A 21,059-nucleotide genomic window follows, 5' to 3' on the forward strand; every position below is an offset into this window, starting at 1 on the left:
AAAGAACATAATTGGTTAAGGAAAACTGTGATAAATAAAAAAGTATATCAGTTTCACTTAAGGACCAAAGGATTGACAGCCGTCCCATATAGATCGCAAAATAGTTGGGAAGAGATCTTTGACGTACCGATCCCATGGCAGTGTTTATGAACTGACACGCAAAACGACACCGGATTCAAAAATTTGAATCTTTCAATTTAAATTATTATATACAATTCTTGCTACCAATAGAATGTTATTTATATGGGGGATACAATCTTCCCAGCTCTGCATATTTTGCTGTGAAGAGACAGAATCATTAGATCATTTGTTTTGGTTCTGTCCATTTGTAGCTTGTTTTTGGACACAGGTCCAGGAATGGCTAAAGGATTGCAATATTTACCTGGAACTAACCTTGCAGATAGCATTACTGGGTGATCTGAAAAGTCATAGTCAATCAATCAATAATATAATAATACTTTTAGCAAAAATGTTTATTTTTAATTCACAATCTGTAGAAGCAATGAGAATAGAAAGGTTCAGAACTTTTGTATAACATCACAGTACGGTTGAAATATATATGGCAAATAGAAATCCTATATGGATGGTGTTAAGAGATAGATGGGAGGTATTGAATAGAGTTGAAGGATGGGACTAATAACAAATAACAACAAATAATAACAAAGATAGCTAATCATGTAAGCATACTGTGTCCATAATAAGTATATAGGTTGTATGTTGGGAGCTTTTGGGAAAGAGCACAGTTAGAAAGATATGGCATATAGAAGCAAACCGGATGGACATCATGAAAATGATCGGAGAGGTTGAGAGTAGAAGAAGTTCAGGAGCAAAAAATAAATAATATATATATATATATATAATAGAATTATTGTAAAATTCACTCTGTCCATAAGGTGTAGATAGTAAGTATAGACCGGAAGTAGAGGCCTGGGCATTGTTGTTCACTAATTTACTCCAAGTAGGGAAAGGATGGTGGGGTTGAAAAGTAATAAAGGGGAATATATATATATAAAAAACATGGGGGATTGGAAGTGATGCAGACAATTACATTGATAGAAGATACAATCTATCTGCAATATTAAGCTGATCCATTCCCCCCTCCCAAAAAAAAAAAAAAAAAAAAAAACTAAGGCTACAGTAACTAATAGCTTGTGTATGCCAATGTGATACAGTTCATTGCCATTGCAGTGCACTTTGGGAGGAGTGTTTCTTGGCTGAGTGAGTGTTGCACACTAACATGGTCAAGAACCGCATGGTAACAGGAGGAAGTTACTCAGCATCGCATCAGCCATGACTAACCATTCTGGTTCTGGGAAGAGGAGGCGTTGTGATGTTTACGCTGCTGAGCTGAGCAAAACAGCCCCCATTCTACCACGGGCCAGCTGTGAGGCATGCAACAGTATAAACTGGGTGGTTCGAGCCCTGAATGCTGATTGGCTGACAGCCGTGGTATACCACGGTTATGACAAAACATTTATTTTTACTGCTCTAATTACGTTGGTAACCAGATTATAATAGCAATAAAGCACCTCAGGGGTTTGTGCTATATGGGCAATATACCACGGCTAAGGGCTGTATACAGGCACGCGTTGTGTCGTGCATAAGAACAGCCCTTAGCCATGGTATATTGGCCATATACCTCACCTCCTCTGGCCTTATTACTTAAGTAACAGCCTCAGACAGACTTACAGACTTAGAGTGCAGTCTCAGGTTAGACCACTCATCTGTTAATTCTCCTCCAATGCTCGCTGGACTGCACCAAAGCCTAGTGTGAAATAGCACTACTTTTCATAGACTCTACAGACCACATCCACTAGTCATTCCAACCCCAGCTCAAAATGCAGCTACCACCATGATAGCTTAGCAAACAGTCTCAGACCGAGCATCAGCCCACTGATCACTAGCGGTGGACACAGGCCAGAAGAGCCCAGCCAGACCCAGGTAGGTCCACTCACCGCAGATGAAGCATGTTGTCTTCAGGACTTCCTCCTTTTTCTGTTTCTCACTCCTGAGGTCGGCAAAGGTGTCGATGATGACTCCGAAGATGAGGTTGAGGACGATGATGATGACGAGGAAGAAGAAGAGTAGGTCGTAGATCACCCTGCCAGCAAATAGAGGCTCCTAGCAAAGACAAGGAAGACAGGAAAAGTCATTTGATAACATACACCTGAACATTTCAACTAGTCAACTATCAAAGATGACTGCAGCTATGAAACACAACTGCAGCAAAATTCTTCCCTGTTGATTAGCAATAATTGAGATTGAGGTGAAGCTAAACTGTGTTTCTTTCTTCCTCTTTCTGGACCTGTGGGAAATGTAAATGGATTGATGGTGTTCAACATGGGCATTTGCGTACCTCTTTGGATGGCTTCCGCAGAACGTCCCCCACACCACCTCCACTCCTCAGGCCGTGACTCAGGACAGTGACGATACACATGAGGAGGGAGTCACATGACCGCTCCTTGTCTTCAATCACCACCGCCGACGGCTGGGTGGCAATGGCAGCTACAGAGCGACATCAGGGATATGAATTACACATAGTGTATATCCACAACAAATCCACAAGCCCTTTTCATCCAAATCACATCTAAATTTCTCACATGGCAAATTCTGTGTTGAGGATAAAAAATTATATATTTGGTAAATGAGGACAATGTTGTGCGAACAAAAGCTTAAAATAAACCTGCAAAACAACCCTACCACAGCCTGCTTCTTCCCAGCACAGGAACCACTGACAATACCAATGTGACCCTCCCAAACAGTTCTCAAAAAACAAGAAGTCACCAGACTAGCGTCATTAATTTGGGTGATGTTGATGGTGGTGGAAGCCTACATGAGGTTTGAACCTATGACACCCTCAGGCGTGACAAGGTTCAGAAAAGGTTGACTGAGCACATTAAGGCAGCATGCAGGTCATCTTTAATTTGGGAGCTTTTTCTAAAGAAGTCAACAGTGTCTGTTAGAATGCCTGGATCCCAATGAGTTGCTCCCGGCACCATCTCAGAGCGAACACGTTCTGTGCCTGATGGCAACTAACCACTAACCTCTCCTCCACCTCCCTCTGGATCCTGGTCCTCCAGAAGCAGACACACACGGCAGGGCCTAAACACCTGTGTGTTTTCCCCAGCCCAGCCAAACCCAGCCAGGCCTAAACCCCTGTGTTTTCCTCAGCCCAGCCAAACCCAGCCAGGCCTAAACCCCTGTGTTTTCCCCAGCCCAGAAGGGAGAGGCTATACGGACACGCCTGGTTCCCAAAACTGATGACGTGTGTCACGCAGCAAGAGTTGAGTTGGGACGAATGGATTCGTTTGTCAGTTCTGTCAGTTGCCTTGTCCTAATGAGCGCTCCCCAGCAAGCTAGTTTATGCTTATTGCTAGAAACTTCCGCGAGAATTTGAAACTTGAAGGAAGTTGGAACTTGGGAGTTGAGAATCATTCAGTTTTATCAGACTACAAAATCAACAAATGTGCTTTAGCTGCCTGTCACCCTGGTCTGATATTAGCTGCACTATCTATACTTCCCTCTAAGTTACTGCAGGACAGCAGTGCTCGGCACGCAGGACTCGGGAGCGAGGACACACTGTGTTAAGTTGCAGGCTTGCAGCGCAAACTCTTCCCATTGAGCAGCAGGAGACTGTATCACGGTGACATCCAGATGTTTACTACCAATACAAGTTATTTCTTGTGTAGGCTGCTATCCTACTCAAAATATAATTGAGTATGGAAGAAATTGGCAACGTCAACTACCGCCAGCTGCATGTGATACAGCTGCCCGGTGAAGCAACTGCTGTCCAGTGGGAAGCAAAAGTGTAAAGCACCTCACAACACCGTTGCATTGGTCATTCACACCGGCTTGTCGTAACGTTAGCTAATTGGCATGTCACGGTGACATCCAGATTTCAGATGGTGACCAATACTACAAGTTATTTCTCCTTCGCCCATCGAAATAAACATCACATTTTCTTTGACAAGTTTTAACTAGCGCCATGCTGTTGTTGCCAGCATAAACTAGCTAGCTGGGAATGAAGGGCTTATCAGGACGACTGACTGAACAGAATCCATCGACTCTCGGCTGCATGACATTTGTCATCAATTTGGGCACCAGGAGTGTCGGTATAGCCTCTCCCAGCCCAGCCAAACCTAGCCATGTCTAAAACCCTGTGTGCTTCCCCCAGCCAGCCAAACCCAGCCAGGCCTAGTCAAGGCCTAATCCCATGACTGCCTCATCGCACAGATTTCCGTCTCAGTGGAATTGTGGGAAACGTCTCCTCTGGGGGAGGACTGACTCAGGTGGTCTAAAAAGGACACAGGAGAACCCCTTGACACACATGCAAGCCTGCGCACACACACATACACACACACTTTTCCCTTTTCCTGGAGCACATACCATCCACAACAGCTTCTGTGGAGCAGTTCTCCCCGCTGTCCTTCTGACAGACTCCTGCTGACAGGAAATCTCCCACCATACTGGCTCCACTCTCTGCTAAACAGGAAAACAAAATGTCAGGAGAGACTCAATATTGAGCCTTTGTTGGCTCAATATTGTCTATTGTAAACGAGGGACCATATTTGGCCTTGCAGAGTTATTTCACAGCAGGAAATCTGGTGTAAGTCATTTTAAAATATGACAATCAGAGTGGGGAGGATAGACAGAAGAAGTAATTCTGTTTGGGAACCCTAAGTGTCATAGTACCTGCACTTTGAGCTTACCTAGTGTTTTATTAGGTATCCTGTCAATATTGAGGAGGAAGTCATCCTGGAAGAAGATGTAACCTACGATGGAGAAGAGGTAGACCAGGATGAGAGCCAGCACGGCTGTCAGCAGGATGGAGCGTCCATTACGGGTTACACTCTTGATCACGTTCAGCAGCGTCTCCTCCCTGTACACCAGGTCAAAGAGCTGCAGGAGAGACAAGAGACAAACACAGCTTAGTGGGAGACAGGAGGATGAGTGAGTGAGATACACTTTCCCCGTCCATACAACTAGCTGGGTTACATCGTGCAGATAGGAATAAAGAACTCTCCGGGAAGAAGAGAGGCGATGGTGTATGTTTCATGATTAACTACTCATGGTGTGATTGTGGTAATGTACAGGAACTCAAGTCCTTTTGTTCACCCGAACTAGAATACCTCACAATCAAATGCAGACCGCATTACCTCCCGAGAGAATTCTCTTCGGTCATCGTCACAGACGTGTATTCCCCCTCAAGCTGATACCACGACAGCTCTCAAGGAACTATATCCTGAGGCCGCATTTATTGTAGCTGGGGACTTTAATAAAGCAAATCTGAAGTTCTATCAACACATTGCCTGCAGTACTCACGGTTCAGAAACTCTGGACCATTGTTCTCCCTTCCGGAATGGCTACAAGGCCCAGTTCAGTTATGCCCTTGGTAAGGCAATCAAACAGGCAAAACATCAGTACAGACACACAAAGCAGAGTCGCAATTCAATGGCTCAGACATGAGACGTATGTGGCAGGGACTCCAGATAATCACGGATTACAAAGGGAAAACCAGTCAGGTCGCGGACACTGAAGTCTTGCTCCCGGACAAGCTAAACACCTTCTTCGCCTGCTTTGAGGATAACAGTGCCACCGACGCGGGCCACTCCAGAGAACTGTAAGCTCTTATTCTCTGTGGCCGACGTGAGTAAGACATTTAAACATGTTAACCCTCGCAAGGCTGCCAGCCCAGACGGCATCCCTAGATGCATCCTCAGAGCATGGCGCAGACCAGTTGGCTGGAGTGTTTATGGACATATTCAATCTCTCCCTATCACAGTCTGCTATCCCCACTTGCATCAAGATGTCCACCATTGTTCCTGTACCCAAGAAAGTGAAGGTAACTGAACTAAATGACTATCGCCCCGTAGCACTCACAGCGGTCATCATGTAGTGCTTTGAGAGGCTAGTTAAGGATCATAACACCCCCACCTTACCTGACACCCTAGACCCGCTGCAATTTGCATACCGTCCCAATAGATCCACGGATGATGCAATCGCCATCGCACTGCCCTATCCCATCTGAACAAGAGAAATAGTTATGTAAGAATGCTGTTCATTGACTACAGCTCAGCCTTCAACACCATAGTACCCTCCAAGCTCATCGTTAAGCTCGGGGCCCTGGGTCTGATATGTGCCCTGTGCAACTGGGTCCTGGACTTCCTGACGGGCCGCCCCCAGGTGGTGAAGGTAGGCAACAACACCTCCACTATGCTGATCCTCAACACAAGGGCACCACAAGGGTGTGCGCTCAGTCCCCTCCTGTACTCCCTGTTCACCAATGACTTCGTGGCCACGCATGCCACCAACTCAATCATCAAGTTTGCAGACGACACAACAGTGGTAGGCTTGATTACCAACAATGACAAGACAGCCTACAGGGAGGAGGTGAAGGCCCTGGCGGAGTGGTGCCAGGAAAATAACCTCTCCCTCAACGTCAACAAAATGAAGGAACTGATTGTGGACTTCAGGAAACAGCAGAGAGAGCATGCCCCTATCCACCCAAACAGACAGTGTGGTGAAGAAGGCGCAACAGCGCCTCTTCAACCTCAGGAGAGTGAAGAAATTTGACTTGGCCCTAAGACCCTCACAAACCTTTACAGAAGCACCATGGAGAGCATTCTGTCGGGATGTATCACCGCCTGGTACGGCAATTGCACGGTCTCCAACCGCAGGGCTCTCCAGAGGGTGGTGCAGTCTGCCCAATGCATCACCGGGGGCACACTGCCAGCCCTCCAGGAAATCTACAGCACCCGGTGTCACAGGAAGGCCAAGAAGATCATCAAGGACCTCAGCCAACCGAGCCAAGGCCTGTTCACCCCGCTATCATCCAGAAGGCAAGGTCAATACAGGTGCATCAAAGCTGAGACCAAGAGACTGAAAAACAGCTTCCATCCCAAGGCCATCAGATTGTTAAATAGCCATCACTAGCCGGCCTCCACCCAGTACCCTGCCCTGAACTTAGTCACTAGCCAGCTACCACCCAGTTACTGAACCCTGCACCTTAGAGGCTGCTGCCTTATGTACATAACATGGAACACTGGTCACTTTAATAATGTTTACATACTGTTTTACCCATTTCATATGTATATTCTGTATTCTAGTCAAGTCATTCCTATTCAACTATTGCTGTGCATATACTATTCTATCCTACGTATTTTCATATTCTATCCACATACTGTCCATAATGTCTATGGTACACACTACCGGTCAAAAGTTTTAGAACACCTACTCATTCAAGGGTTTGTCTTTATTTTTACTATTTTCTACATTGTAGAATAATAGTGAAGACATCAAAACTATGAAATAACACATATGGAATCATGTAGTAACCAAGTAAAAATATATTTTAAATTTGAGATTCTTCAAATAGCCACCCTATGCCTTGATGACAGCTTTGCACACTCTCATCCAGCTTCACCTGGAATGCTTTTCCAACAGTCTTGAAGGAGTTCCCACATATGCTGAGCACTTGTTGGCTGCTTTTCCTTCACTCTGCGGTCAGACTCATCCCAAACCATCTCAATTTGGTTGAGGTCGGGGGATTGTGGTGGCCAGGTCATCTGATGCAGTGCTCCATCACTCTCCTTCTTGGTCAAATAGTCCTTACACAGCCTGGAGGTGTGTTGGGTCATTGTCCTGTAGAAAAACAAATGATAGTCCCACTAAGCCCAAACCAGATGGGATGGCGTATCGCTGCAGAATGCTGTTTAAGTGTGCCTTGATTTCTAAATAAATCACAGACGACAGTGTCACCAGCAAAGCACCCCCACACCATAACACCTCCTCCTCCATACTTTATGGTGGGAAATACACATGCGTAGATCATCCGTTCACCCACACCGCGTCTCACAAAGACACAGCGGTTGGAACCAAAAATCTCCAATTTGGACTCCAGACCAAAGGACACATTTCCACTTGTCTGATGTCCATTGCTCGTGTTTCTTGGCCCAAGCAAGTCTCTTCTTATTATTGGTGTCCTTTAGTAGTGGTTTATTTGCAGGAATTCGACCATGAAGGCCTGATTTACACAGTCTCCTCTGAACAGTTGATGTTGAGATGTGTCTGTTACTTGAACTCTGTGAAGCATTTATTTGGGCTGCAATTTCTGAGGCTGGTAACTCTAACAAACTTATCCTCTGCAGCAGAGGTAACTCTGGGTCTCCCATTCCTGTGGCGGTCCTCATGAGAGCCAGTTTCATCATAGCGCTTGATGGTTTTTGCGACTTCACTTGAAGAAACTTTCAAAGTTCTTGAAATGTTCCATATTGACTGACCTTCATGTCTTAAAGTAATGATGGACTGTCGTTTTTCTTTGCTTATTTGAGCAGTTCTTGCCATAATATGGACTTGGTCTTTTACCAAATAGGACTAATCTTCTGTATACCTCCCCCTACCTTGTCACAACACAACTTTTTGGCTCAAAAGCATTAACAAGGAAAGAAATTCCACAAATTAACTTTTAAGAAGGCACACCTGTTAATTGAAATGCATTCCAGGTGACTACCTCATGAAGCTGGTTGAGAGAATGCCAAGAGTGTGCAAAGCTGTCATCAAGGCAAAGGGTGGCTATTTGAAAAATCTCAAATATAAAATATATTTTGATTTGTTTAACACTTTTTTGGTTACTACATGATTCCATATGTATTATTTCATAGTTTTGATGTTTTCACTATTATTCTACAATGTAGAAAATAGTAAAAATAAAGAAAAACCCTTGAATGAGTATGTGTTCTAATACTTTTGACCGGTAGTTTATATATTTCGCTACTGCCGCAGTAACATTTGCTAAATATGTGTATGTGACCAATACAATTGGAATTGATTTGATTTGAGAGAGTGAGCGAGCGAGCGAGAAGGCGAGTGAGTGAGAGTACAGTTTTTACCAGCAGACTGTAGAAGAAGACATGGACGAAGACACCCAGACTACAGATGATCAGGTAGAGGAGGTGGTAGAGGAACTCTACATCCATGATCATGGCCTTGTAGCCCCGCGTGAACGTCCCTCTGTTCCCCACAAAACTCATCAAGAAGATCATCTTATTGCCCACCTGAGGAACAGTGGAAAACATAGAAGGATTAAGTCAAAGAGCAACAATTTTGCCATGTTAATTTAAAAGTACATACTGGTACAACTAAGTAAAGAGATACAGAAACAATCAGGCATAGCAGACTAACACATAGCCAACTTTTGTTACAGAGACTGGCATAGAGGGGGAAAACTGCTCCCAGAATAGTTGACATCACTCCAAAAAACTTGATGTGCAAGAAGCATTGGTCATGCATCCATTCAACAGGTTTTTACTCTTAAAAATAAATAAATAAATACATGTCACATACACCGGGTAGGTGCAGTGAGTGTTCTGTTGGTCTGGTTGACGCAAGAGTGCCACAGCTCTGTGGAATCCCACAGTGACGCACTACACACTTCACCTCACATGTGGGTCAGGCCAGGACACTGGATAGGGCGTTTGAGGGCACAGGAGCTACTGTGACAGGACCATGTGACCACAAACCTTCCCAGTCACAGAGGCACTCACACACACACACACTTGCAGACACACTCACGTTAAAGGCCCCTAGCAGGAAGAGGGTGGGCTCCAGGCCCACAGAGAAGATGAGGCGGAGGATGGTGGAGGCGATGAGGACCCGGACGCCGTGGGGCTGGGGCAAGATGATGACGATGGCCAGGGACACCAGCATGGCGATCCACAGCAGGGCTGACAGGTGACCATCCAGGGTACCTGGAAGAAGGAGGGGGAGAGGAGAGAGGTGAGAGGAGAGAAGTGGGGTTAAAAGGTCGAAATGGGGCGTGGATAGTGTTGTACATGCAAGATGCCTACATGGAATATTCATACAGTGACACTTAGGCCTACTGTAGATACAGTTAAAGATCTGTTTACATTGAATGTTGAATCAAAAGACAAAAGCAGCCAACACTACAAGCGTCGGCTCATCCAACTGCTGTAATGATAGATGGCAACGCATTGGATTGTATTAACAAGCAAACAATCTGTTCTAGGCCTCCAGTGCGGGACATCCCTCTGCAGTAGTTTCACCTGTTGGACATGCTCAGGCAAAATATCTCCCCAGGGAGACGAGGCAGAGCTCTAGAACTTCACAATACTACCAGTTACAACAGAGGTTAAAGTGTGACACATCAGAATGTTGTGGCTCAGTGAAGCTTTAACATGAGCTTACCTGTTACAAACTTGGTGGCTAAGTCCCAGCTATGTCTGTGCAACACAAGGACAAAGTCAGTCGGATAACTGTGTGTGTAGTGGCTTCCTTTCCTCTTTACCATAGCCACTGCCCTAGCCTGAAGCGGGTTGTTTCGGACGCATACAGTCCACACTCAACGTTTCCAAACGGCCAAACATTCAATGAGATCCAGGGATATAGTGCAACAAAAAATGTTTATTCTTCTTATCTAACAAAAAGGTATTCTCCAATCAACTTAAAGCAGAGATTACTTGAAATGCAAATACATAATATAATATGACCTGTCTGTCTGTATTTCTGTATGTCTATATGGTCAAAAAACTATACCGCTCCCGCATCTAGCAAGGACTCCTCCCCCCGAAGGCCCAATTCCTGCCTTTATACTAACACAATTAACACAGTACAATGAATGGGCAAGAGGGGGGGCCAAAAACTGAGTTACACTAATAACAAATGAATATATCTCAATCCGGTAAATAAATCATAAAGGTACGTACTGTGACGTCACGAGAGGCTACACAGCTTTCAGCGGGATTGCTCAAGTAGTGCAAGGAGACAAGGTTCAAACAAAACAAGGATTTTATTATAGGTCTTGGGAAATTAACGAAAATATAACAAAATTCTGTTCTCTTGTGGCTCTTTAAGGGTTAACAGTTCAGGGATGTCTCTTCCACATCCAAAGTCATAATTCTCACTCGCTCAGATAACTTTTCCCCAGCCTTACTGTAGTCCACGTTGCAGCTAGTGGCCAACCCAGCAAAAAGTCCTTCCAAATGTCTCTCACGTATTTCCACAGGTGCATATATCCAAAGGTGAGTATTTCCCAAAGGTAAGTATCTCCAAATCCTTATATTCCTCATGGAAGTGGACGTGCAGCACTCTTGTCCTCCAGAGAGCCCAGGTTGGAGACTGTGTCTCTTCCCTTCCCAAACCTTCAGCTCATCAGCTCCTCATTTGTTTCAGCTGCGTGGGAAGATTGGCCATAGAGGGGTGGAGTTCCCGACCATACCAGCAGATGGAGCCATAGCTGTCTGGGTTTGCAGCCACCTCAGGGGGATGTAACGTCCCTCCAGGACACAGCCTCTCGTGACATCACACATCCCCCTCCTCGGGACCGACGTCCTCGTCGGGGTAAAGGCAGCGAAGAAGGCATCACGCCGGGAGAGGGCGTCCGCATTGCCGTGGTGCTTGCCAGACTGCTCTCTCTTCAACTCCTCCAACTCTAGGACCAGGGACTCAGCCTCCTGTTGTCTCTCCTTGAGTTTCTTACTGAACGCATCAGCCTTGGTTTTAGCAGAGTTTAGCTTCTGTTGAGCAGCTTTCAGTTCCTTCTCTCTCTCTGCCTCCGCATTCTTCATCTTGTTCTCCAACACCTTGTACTTCTCCTCTGCCTTCTTCTGGACCTCCTTACTACTGCGCAGGGTCTCCTCACACTCCTCGATGGTCCTGCGCAGCCTCTCCAGCTCCTCCTGTTGCTTATGGAAGGAGCTCTGTTGGAGTTTAGCCTGGAGGATATCTAACTCTTCTGTCTTCATGTCTACCTGTTGCTTTAACAAACGATACCTCTCAGCGGTCCCCTTCAGACCAGACAGTTCTTTGTCCAGATTCTGTAGCTCCGTCTCTGTGTCGGTCTGGGCACCTGCCATCCCTATCAAAGCCCGGGCGGGAGTGAGTAATTCGGAGGATTGCACCGGAGCCTTCCCAGGATGAGTCTTGCCTCTCCGTTTCCGAGGTACTCGGGTTATCCTCTCCTGAGACTCTCTCCAGAGTGGGTAAAAGGCTGGGCAGTCTCGTCCAATTAGGACAGGGACGGGGAGGGGAATCAACCACCCCCCGCCGTCGTGTGTATGGTTCCCCGTGTGCTGGTCATTGTAAGTTCAGTAATGGGGTATTCTCTGGTGTCCCCATGGACACAGGAAACTGGGAGGACTTTCCCCGGGGGTCAGACACGTTGGGCCCACCAAATCCTTACGCACCAGGATGGCCCGGCTACCAGAATCCAGTAAGGCCTCCACATCATGGTGATTCACAGTTACCGGGCAGGTGGGGGGTCGATCTGGGCCGCCATCTACGACTCCCAAGAGCGAGGCAAAACGGTGTGTGGGTGCTGAGCTGGAGGACTCCGCAGTGGGCATAGGTTCATCGGCTGGTTTCCCACACTGCCAGGAGATATGTCCCATCTCCCCCACACCGGTAACACTGTCGAGTTTCCCCCTCCTGGTGTACTCTTCTTGGACCCGCCTGGTTTCTGGCTCCCCCTGGAGCCGGGATAAGTCCTGACGTGGCTGGGTTCGAGACCTTGGGGTCCTTTGGACGGGTTCTTCCCATTTGTGGTGGGGCCGCACTCCTGGGGTCTTTTCGGGAAGCATTCAGCATCTCCGCGGTGGCCTGGTACTTTTCCACAGCTTCCACGGTCAGATCAGCCGTGGTCAAGGCCTGTTGACTGATGAACCGTTTTGCCTCATAAGGCAGGGGCGCGTAGGTAACGATCCACCACAACGGCCTCCACCACCGCCGCTGCTGGATTCCTCTGCGGATCCAGCCATTTCCTTGCGATTCGGACAAGTTCATGCATCTGCGCCCGAGGAGGTTGGTCTGGTTGGAAGGTCCAACTGTGAAAGCGCTGGGCCATACCAAACTTTGTGAGTCCATATCTGCTGAGGATCTCAGACTTCAGGGCATCATAGTCAGTAACCTGGTCAGGGCCCAGGTCCCGGACAGCATTCAGCGATTCCCCGGTTAGAAAGGGGGGCTAACAGACCAACCCACTGTTGCTTGGGCCAGGCTTCCCTAGTGGCCGTGGCCTCAAATGCATGCAGGTATGCCTCAATGTCATCGGTAGCTCCCATCTTAGATATAAAGTCACTTGCCTTTATTGGGCGGGTATTTTGGACCACCCTCTGTCTCTGCAACTGCAATTCCTCTGCCTTCAGAAGGTTGGCTTTCTTTTGCTCCTCCAAGAGAGCCACGTTTGCTTGCATCTGGGCTTGCTGGCCAGCAACAAGGGCTTTCAATATGTCCTCCATTTCAGTCGGCGGGGAGCCTACGGCCAACTTGGAAAACTGGGTGATCAAACCTTCGGTATCCTCCTCTGACATGCACTATTAACGCTTGAGCGTACCCGTATTCACCACCATCTGTGACGTCACGAGAGGCTACACAGCTTTCAGCGGGATTGCTCAAGTAGTGCAAGGAGACAAGGTTCAAACAAAACAAGGATTTTATTATAGGTCTTGGGAAATTAACGAAAATATAACAAAATTCTGTTCTCTTGTGGCTCTTTAAGGGTTAACAGTTCAGGGATGTCTCTTCCACATCCAAAGTCATAATTCTCACTCGCTCAGATAACTTTTCCCCAGCCTTACTGTAGTCCACGTTGCAGCTAGTGGCCAACCCAGCAAAAAGTCCTTCCAAATGTCTCTCACGTATTTCCACAGGTGCATATATCCAAAGGTGAGTATTTCCCAAAGGTAAGTATCTCCAAATCCTTATATTCCTCATGGAAGTGGACGTGCAGCACTCTTGTCCTCCAGAGAGCCCAGGTTGGAGACTGTGTCTCTTCCCTTCCCAAACCTTCAGCTCATCAGCTCCTCATTTGTTTCAGCTGCGTGGGAAGATTGGCCATAGAGGGGTGGAGTTCCCGACCATACCAGCAGATGGAGCCATAGCTGTCTGGGTTTGCAGCCACCTCAGGGGGATGTAACGTCCCTCCAGGACACAGCCTCTCGTGACATCACAGTACCTAATATTTCATCATATACATTAATATTTAATATATTTACACAAATGTACATGGAGCTCAGTATGTTCAGTCTTTTATACAAAATATGCCCAAATCGGCTCTAACAGTGTGCGTGCATGCGTGTATGTGTGTTAAGATGAAAACAATTTAGTCGGTTTTGCTGTATTCAATTCTAGGCCCCAGCCAGAGGCCAGTTTCGCCCCCTCTTCTCCTCTCCGTGCAGAGATCACATGACAGGTGCATGTTACATAACTGGGGCAGCTAAAAATACACCTGGCTCCTGAGAAATTCATGAGGGATGGTCTGGGAGTGATCCCAGGTCCGCCGGCTGACAGCCCGCCAGGGAGCTGGACTCCACAGCCAAGCCCAGGAATGACGGCTAGGCTCACTTCTGTTAACTCACAGCACCTTTAGAGAAACCACCTCTCAGAGACATACAGTATCACAGGTGTCATGTCTCACTCCTATCTAATCCTATTATTCCTACTTATTGTTTACCTATCTCTAGACCTGCATACTGTAAGCACAAGTCTTCACATGCATTTCTCCTGCTCTCAAAAATGTATTTCAATAAAAGCTTTGTTTATTGTCTTAATGTCACACTTCCACGCAATACTTAGAAAGGACACTGAAATGAGACTTCTCTTTTACCAGCAGCTGGATTGAACATTAACAACGAGCAGCATTAGAGCTGGCATACATCCAGACAGACATTAGTATGGACCAATCAGTTGTATGTGCGTTTAAGATTTACTACAGAGCAATAATGATACGCAAGCCAAGGTTTTATGCATATGATGGATGGCTACATCGTTAAGCTGACATAATTTCCCCCATCGCACACCAGCGGACGTGACCTCAGCGTAGCCCTACAGTCTGATGCTACGCTCTCTGAAGTTCTTTGACACTGTAAACCACATGAAAGTATTCTAGCGTTTTTTTCCCTCCCTCTCTCTCTGAGGAAATTCAAAACAAAAGGGACTGCGCTGCTTGACCCCAGTTAGACAGAACAATGTAAAGTTTATGTGAGTCACAATGTGGGTCTTCTCTCTGCAACAATAGAGGCCTTAATGACTGGGGTTGTGGTTTACACATCACCACAGACTAACACTGCTCTCAGGCATATACAGTGAGGGAAAAAAGTATTTGATCCCCTTCTGATTTTGTACGTTTGCCCACTGACAAAGACATGATCAGTCTATAATTTTAATGGTAGGTTTATTTGAATGGTGAGAGACTGAATAACAACAAAAAAATCCAGAAAAACGCATGTCAAAAATGTTATAAATTGATTTGCATTTTAATGAAGGAAATAAGAATTTGACCCCTCTGCAAAACATGACTTAGTACTTGGTGGCAAAACCCTTTTTGGCAATCACAGAGGTCAGACGTTTCTTGTAGTTGTCCACCAGGTTTGCACACATCTCAGGAGGGATTTTGTTCCACTCTTCTTTGCAGATCTTCTCCAAGTCATTAAGGTTTTGAGGCTGACGTTTGGCAACTCAAACCTTCAGCTCCCTCCACAGATTTTCTATGGGATTAAGGTCTGGAGACTGCCTAGGCCACTCCAGGACCTTAATGTGCTTCTTCTTGAGCCACTCCTTTGTTGCCTTGGCCGTGTGTTTTGGGTCATTGTCATGCTGGAATACCCATCCACGACCCATTTTCAATGCCCTGGCTGAGGGAAGGCGGTTCTCACCCAAGATTTGACGGTACATGGCCCCGTCCATCGTCCCTTTGATGCGGTAAAGTTGTCCTGTCCCCTTAGCAGAAAAACACCCCCAAAGCATAATGTTTCCACCTCCATGTTTGACGGTAGGGATGGTGTTCTTGGGGTCATAGGCAGCATTCCTCCTCCTCCAAACACGGCGAGTTGAGTTGATGCCAAAGAGCTCGATTTTGGTCTCATCTGACCACAACACTTTCACCCAGTTCTCCTCTGAATCATTCAGATGTTTATTGGCAAACTTCAGACGGGCCTGTATATGTGCTTTTTTGAGCAGGGGGACATTGCGGGCGCTGCAGGATTTCAGTCCTTCACGGCGTAGTGTGTTACCAATTGCTTTCTTGGTGATTATGGTCCCAGCTGCCTTGAGATCATTGACAAGATCCTCCCGTGTAGTTCTGGGCTGATTCCTCACCGTTCTCATGATCACTGCAACGCCACGAGGTGAGATCTTGCATGGAGCCCCAGGCCGAGGGAGATTGATAGTTCTTTTGTGTTTCTTCCATTTGCGAATAATCGCACCAACTGTTGTCACCTTCTCACCAAGCTGCTTGGCGATGGTCTTGTAGCCCATTCCAGCCTTGTGTAGGTCTACAATCTTGTCCCTGACATCCTTGGAGAGCTCTTTGGTCTTGGCCATGGTGGAGAGTTTGATTGATTGCTTCTGTGGACAGGTGTCTTTTATACAGGTAACAAGCTGAGATTAGGAGCACTCCCTTTAAGAGTGTGCTCCTAATCTCAGCTCGTTACCTGTATAAAAGACACCTGGGAGCCAGAAATCTTTCTGATTGAGAGGGGGTCAAATACTTATTTCCCTCATTAAAATGCAAATCAATTTATAACATGCGTTTTTCTGGATTTTGTTGTTGTTATTCTGTCTCTCACTGTTCAAATAAACCTACCATTAAAATTATGGACTGATCATTTCTTTGTCAGTGGGCAAACGTACAAACTCAGCAGGGGATTGGATCAAATACAGGGGATTGGATCAAATACTTTTTTCCTTCACGATAGATAGATAGATAGATAGATAGATAGATAGATAGATAGATAGATAGATAGATAGATAGATAGATAGAGAGATAGAGAGATAGGGAGAGAGAGAGAGAGAGAGAATGAGTATTACTTGTATTGTGTATTCATATTTTTCTTTATGTCCACAGATATATAGATTTTCAAGCACATTCTCATTTCTTCTGCTTTGTTGCTGCTTATCGGACGTTCATTATTTGACGAGAGAGACTGTTGGGAATTATCTAAGAGTTGAGAGGGACCCACCCCAGGCCTTATTGGTTAGGTGTCACTTTTTAGGGTAGACCAAACACTGCAGTCTGCGTTCTAGGCGTAATGATTCCTGCCAGGCTCAGGGTAACCAGACCACATGGAGGCACACACAGTACACACACACAGCCCAACTCACCAACAATAGAGACAGATACATGGCAGTGGATCCTGACTAAAGGCTCATCAGTGTCAACGTGAAGACAGGAATCTGGTGACAGGTTCATTAAGTGTGTGTGTGTGTGTGTTAACTTAAGCTCAAACCCTGTATCAATAATCAGGTCAGGGCCCATATGCACAAAGCATCTCAGAAAAGATCCTAGGAATCCTGCTAAAACCCATTTTAAGACTAAATGAACTGCCAGCTCAGAGTAGGTTTTAGGATGATCTTAAGACACTGCCCAGACAAACTCTGAGCCAGGAGTACAATCAACTCATAAAAGTTTCTCAGCTGGTAATCACAACAGTTTGAGGTACTAGGCGGCAGGTAGCCTAGCTGTTAGAGCGTTGGGCCACTAACCGAAAGGTTGCTGGTTCGAATGGCCGAGCCAACAAGGTGAAAAATCTGTCGATGTGCTCTTGAGCAAGGCACTTAACCCCAATTTGCTCCAGGGGCGCTGTACTACTATGGCTGACCCTGTAAAACAACATATTTCACTGTACCTATCCGGTGTGTGTGACAATAAAACATTTTTTTTTTTTTTTATGTACCGCAAAGGAAAGATTGTGATGACACTCATTGACATTATAGCAAATGATGGGAAATAACCCATCGTGATGAGGCATCGCCAGCTATGAACTCTATAGCACACTTCAGACAACCACAGTGAATGTGATTGTAGGCCTACATCAAATGTTGCAATGGTAAAACGTTTTCTATAATTTTCACATGACACGATCAGTTTGCCTACTCTTAATTATTGCATAATATGTTGGTGTGCATAACCCGTGCTTTAAAACATACATTTATTTTCTCTGCCGTCAAGAGGAGGGCTACAAGTTTTCTTTTTGCCCGGTTAGTGGTGGGGGCCTCCAATCAAATCTCGCTTAGGGCCCCCAAAAGGCTAGAGACGCCCCTGATAGCAACACACTGGTCACTCCCATTTAACAACTCTAAATCGCTTTGGCACAGTAGGCATCAAGTCACTAAATGTCTAAATAAGCATGTGCATTGTAAACCACTGTTGAAATATAAAGTACGGCAAAGTGGAGTCACAAGACCTTCAGAAAACTGTTTTTAAAAAGGGATGAACCAGTTTACGCTCCATTCACCTTCCCAAACAGCTTGTGGTTGTGTGTAACATGCATTGTAATGCAGTTCCCCTTGCTTTAAATGGTCTGTGTGTATCATTCGTTCAAATATCCTGTTTTGTAACAGTCACACATGTAGAATAAACAGAGAACCTGTAGCTACACATACAGAGATCAGCCATTGATTGGCACAGACACCCTGCAAATTACTCAGATGATTGAGGATGGGGAGGACGGAGGAGAGAACTCACTGACCTCTGCGGATTCCTTCCAGAGGGTAGAAGAAGGCTACCAGCAGGTTCATGAGCACGGCCAGGTTGAATGAGATGCTGCTCCAGAAGGACATGTTGCGAGAGCACCAGTATAGAATGGGCTGGGCTGGAGAGGGGACGAGGAGTGCCAACACACACAGTCAATACACAGTCAACAGTATCACTTCTACACCAGACAACCACACAGTGCATTCACTACTACAACTACACCACCACCACAATACTGCTGCACTCACAAACTTAGACAGGATTCACAGGAGATGCACATACACATACAGTATATATTGCACATGTAAACACATTCGACAGAGCATTAATTGGAGGATTTTCCACTTATGCACAATGCAGAGGTTCTTACCAAACACACTCACAATTGCATCTAGAGCTAAATCTCAAAGACATACACTGTACCACCAGGGGCTTGAGTTATGTAAATTATGACATTTTTGAAAGGGGGGAAGGAGTGACAATTTTGTATCAATTGGTTAGTTGTAGTAAGGTTATTGCTAGCTGGTACCCAAACATCATGGGTGATTGGGCGATTCACTTATCACTGTTTTTCCTTCCAGCAAATAATACACCCCAGTGGCACGTGTTATGACTATCCTGCAACTGATGCAGGAAATGACTGAAGTTTTTGCCTTGTTTGTGCCAGCTGAAGCATGATACACAGTAGGGCAGTGTTTCCCAAACTTGGTACTGGGGACCCCAATGGCTGCACATTTAGTTTTTTGCCCTAGCACTACACAGTTGATTCTAATAATAAAAGGTTGATGATAATAGTACTACATAGTTACAATAGATACATAAGTTAATCAATTTTCACACCAGAGCAGTGTTTCCATTTTAATGTCTTTAGACGTTTCCAAATTGAGGGTTAATTCTGCATTAAACTAGAATTACATCCAGGTTAGGGTTCACAGTCAGTTTATTAAATTGCGTAAGGGTGAAATACACACAGCAAAGCAAAAACTTCACCTAAATATCAAAAGGGTGCAAAGCCAATTAGCATGCTTATTTGGTGTACATTAATTTTTGGAGTGTGTTCAGTACTGTCCAGCCCTGGGGATTTGAACTTCAATTCGGAATCTCGACCGTCAACCCCCTCCCCGGTTAACATAAGCCACACTCTCCTCGCCTACTGCCCACATGGCCATTGTTCAGAGAGGGTCACTGCTATTTTGGAGGCAGCTTTTTCATTTGAAAAGAGGAACTAATGGTGGGGACTTTTATAAACAACAGCCACCGCACTCATGCATCAACGAAACAACATGGCTGATCAGTCGCTGTGCTGCTGATTCATTCAGATAAGACATGTGCGTCACGTGTGTTAGAGTGCAGTCCCCTCTTGCAGTACAGGGCTCACAGAGGGACAGACAGGCAGAAACACACTCCCACTGAGGAAACAAAGGGTGCAGTCATACAGCGACCGCAGCCTGAAGGGGGGTGAAGGGATCAGGTGCTAGGCATCAATAGGGAGACGCCCTACTGAATGTGCAACATGGGTACGTTGGGTGGGTAGACTTGGGGATGAGGGCATCAACAATCGCACCATGAGTTACTACTGTAGGACAATGCTTCATCAGATAATGACTCTTCCTCATAGGCTTAGTGTTTGCAAACAGATTCTGAGAGACATCATCTTATTTTCAAAGCGTCTTATCCTCTACCTCCTCAGAAACTCCTTTCCTCTCTAGCTCTCTTGAATCACTCTCTCCCCAGTCTCCCTCATGGCGTCTGGATCCCACTCATCAGTAGTTAGTCCTAATCTGGTCATGTCCTCCACCAGGGAGCAGTCCTATAGATGGCTCATGTCAGGGAACTTTCTGCTCTCTCTCAGTCTCTCCTGCCTCAACCCTTGTGAGCCTGTGGCCAGCAGTTGTGTCTGAAGGGAGTATGGACTGCTCCTGTACTGACTGTCTGCTGGATCCTGGACTGACTCTCTCTGGAAGAGACCCACTCAGACTGACCTCCAATCTCATTACACCCTGGGAGAGGATCACCCACTGTTCTCAGAGAAGCTCAGCCTCTCTTCTAGCTATCTATACTCTCCCTCCTTTCCTACATGTACTCAGTGTAGTAAACAATCAGAATATATCCCACGTGATTATTTGTGTGTGTGTGTGTGTGTTACTGGCGTAGCGCACATCCCTGCAGCCCCCACAAGGCGGAGCGGACCCCATTTTTGGGGGTTGGGGACAGCATATGAACATATCTTAAGCCATGAAAGAAATTGCACAATCTTCTCTCAGCCTTTTGCAAAATGTGTACAATAGCAGGAAATTAGCTCAGAGATTCTTGAAAGTTGGGACAATCCTTGTCCAGCAAGGAAACTTTATTTTGATAGTAAAAAAAATCTGGATTTTGTTGCATTATTTGAGCTTAAAATGTACATTTTGGGGAATTTTATAGGGGAAATGTTTGGTTTTGGGAATTTTCTAAATACTTTCAATATTATTCATTTCCATGTCACTGCTATGCCTGGAAATTCCTTTGTCAGGAGCAAAGGATCCTAATAAAAAAATATCCCAAAAAGTGTTTAAAATGAAAAAAACTGATAATA

The 21,059-nt window shown here is 45.7% G+C and overlaps 1 protein-coding gene across 8 annotated transcripts in view; it reads right to left on the reverse strand.

Moving 5' to 3' along the window:
* The window catches only part of LOC121575032 (inositol 1,4,5-trisphosphate receptor type 1), a 145,767-nt gene that overhangs the window by 25,102 nt on the left and 99,606 nt on the right, over positions 1–21,059 (reverse strand). For 5 of the 8 annotated variants that reach the window (XM_041887809.1, XM_041887807.1, XM_041887805.1 and 2 more), the window contains 7 exons: positions 18,480–18,602; positions 9,571–9,746; positions 8,889–9,053; positions 4,710–4,899; positions 4,387–4,482; positions 2,357–2,505; positions 1,956–2,121 (listed from right to left, as the gene is read on the reverse strand). In XM_041887809.1, the coding sequence (XP_041743743.1) occupies positions 1,956–2,121; positions 2,357–2,505; positions 4,387–4,482; positions 4,710–4,899; positions 8,889–9,053; positions 9,571–9,746; positions 18,480–18,602 (1,065 nt within the window). The remainder of the gene's footprint in view (positions 1–1,955; positions 2,122–2,356; positions 2,506–4,386; positions 4,483–4,709; positions 4,900–8,888; positions 9,054–9,570; positions 9,747–18,479; positions 18,603–21,059) is intronic. The other 3 variants (XM_041887810.1, XM_041887806.1, XM_041887803.1) reach the window with 1 other exon arrangement.

The sequence above is a fragment of the Coregonus clupeaformis genome, chromosome 10 (genome assembly GCF_020615455.1).
Source record: "Coregonus clupeaformis isolate EN_2021a chromosome 10, ASM2061545v1, whole genome shotgun sequence".
NCBI lineage: Eukaryota > Metazoa > Chordata > Actinopteri > Salmoniformes > Salmonidae > Coregonus > Coregonus clupeaformis.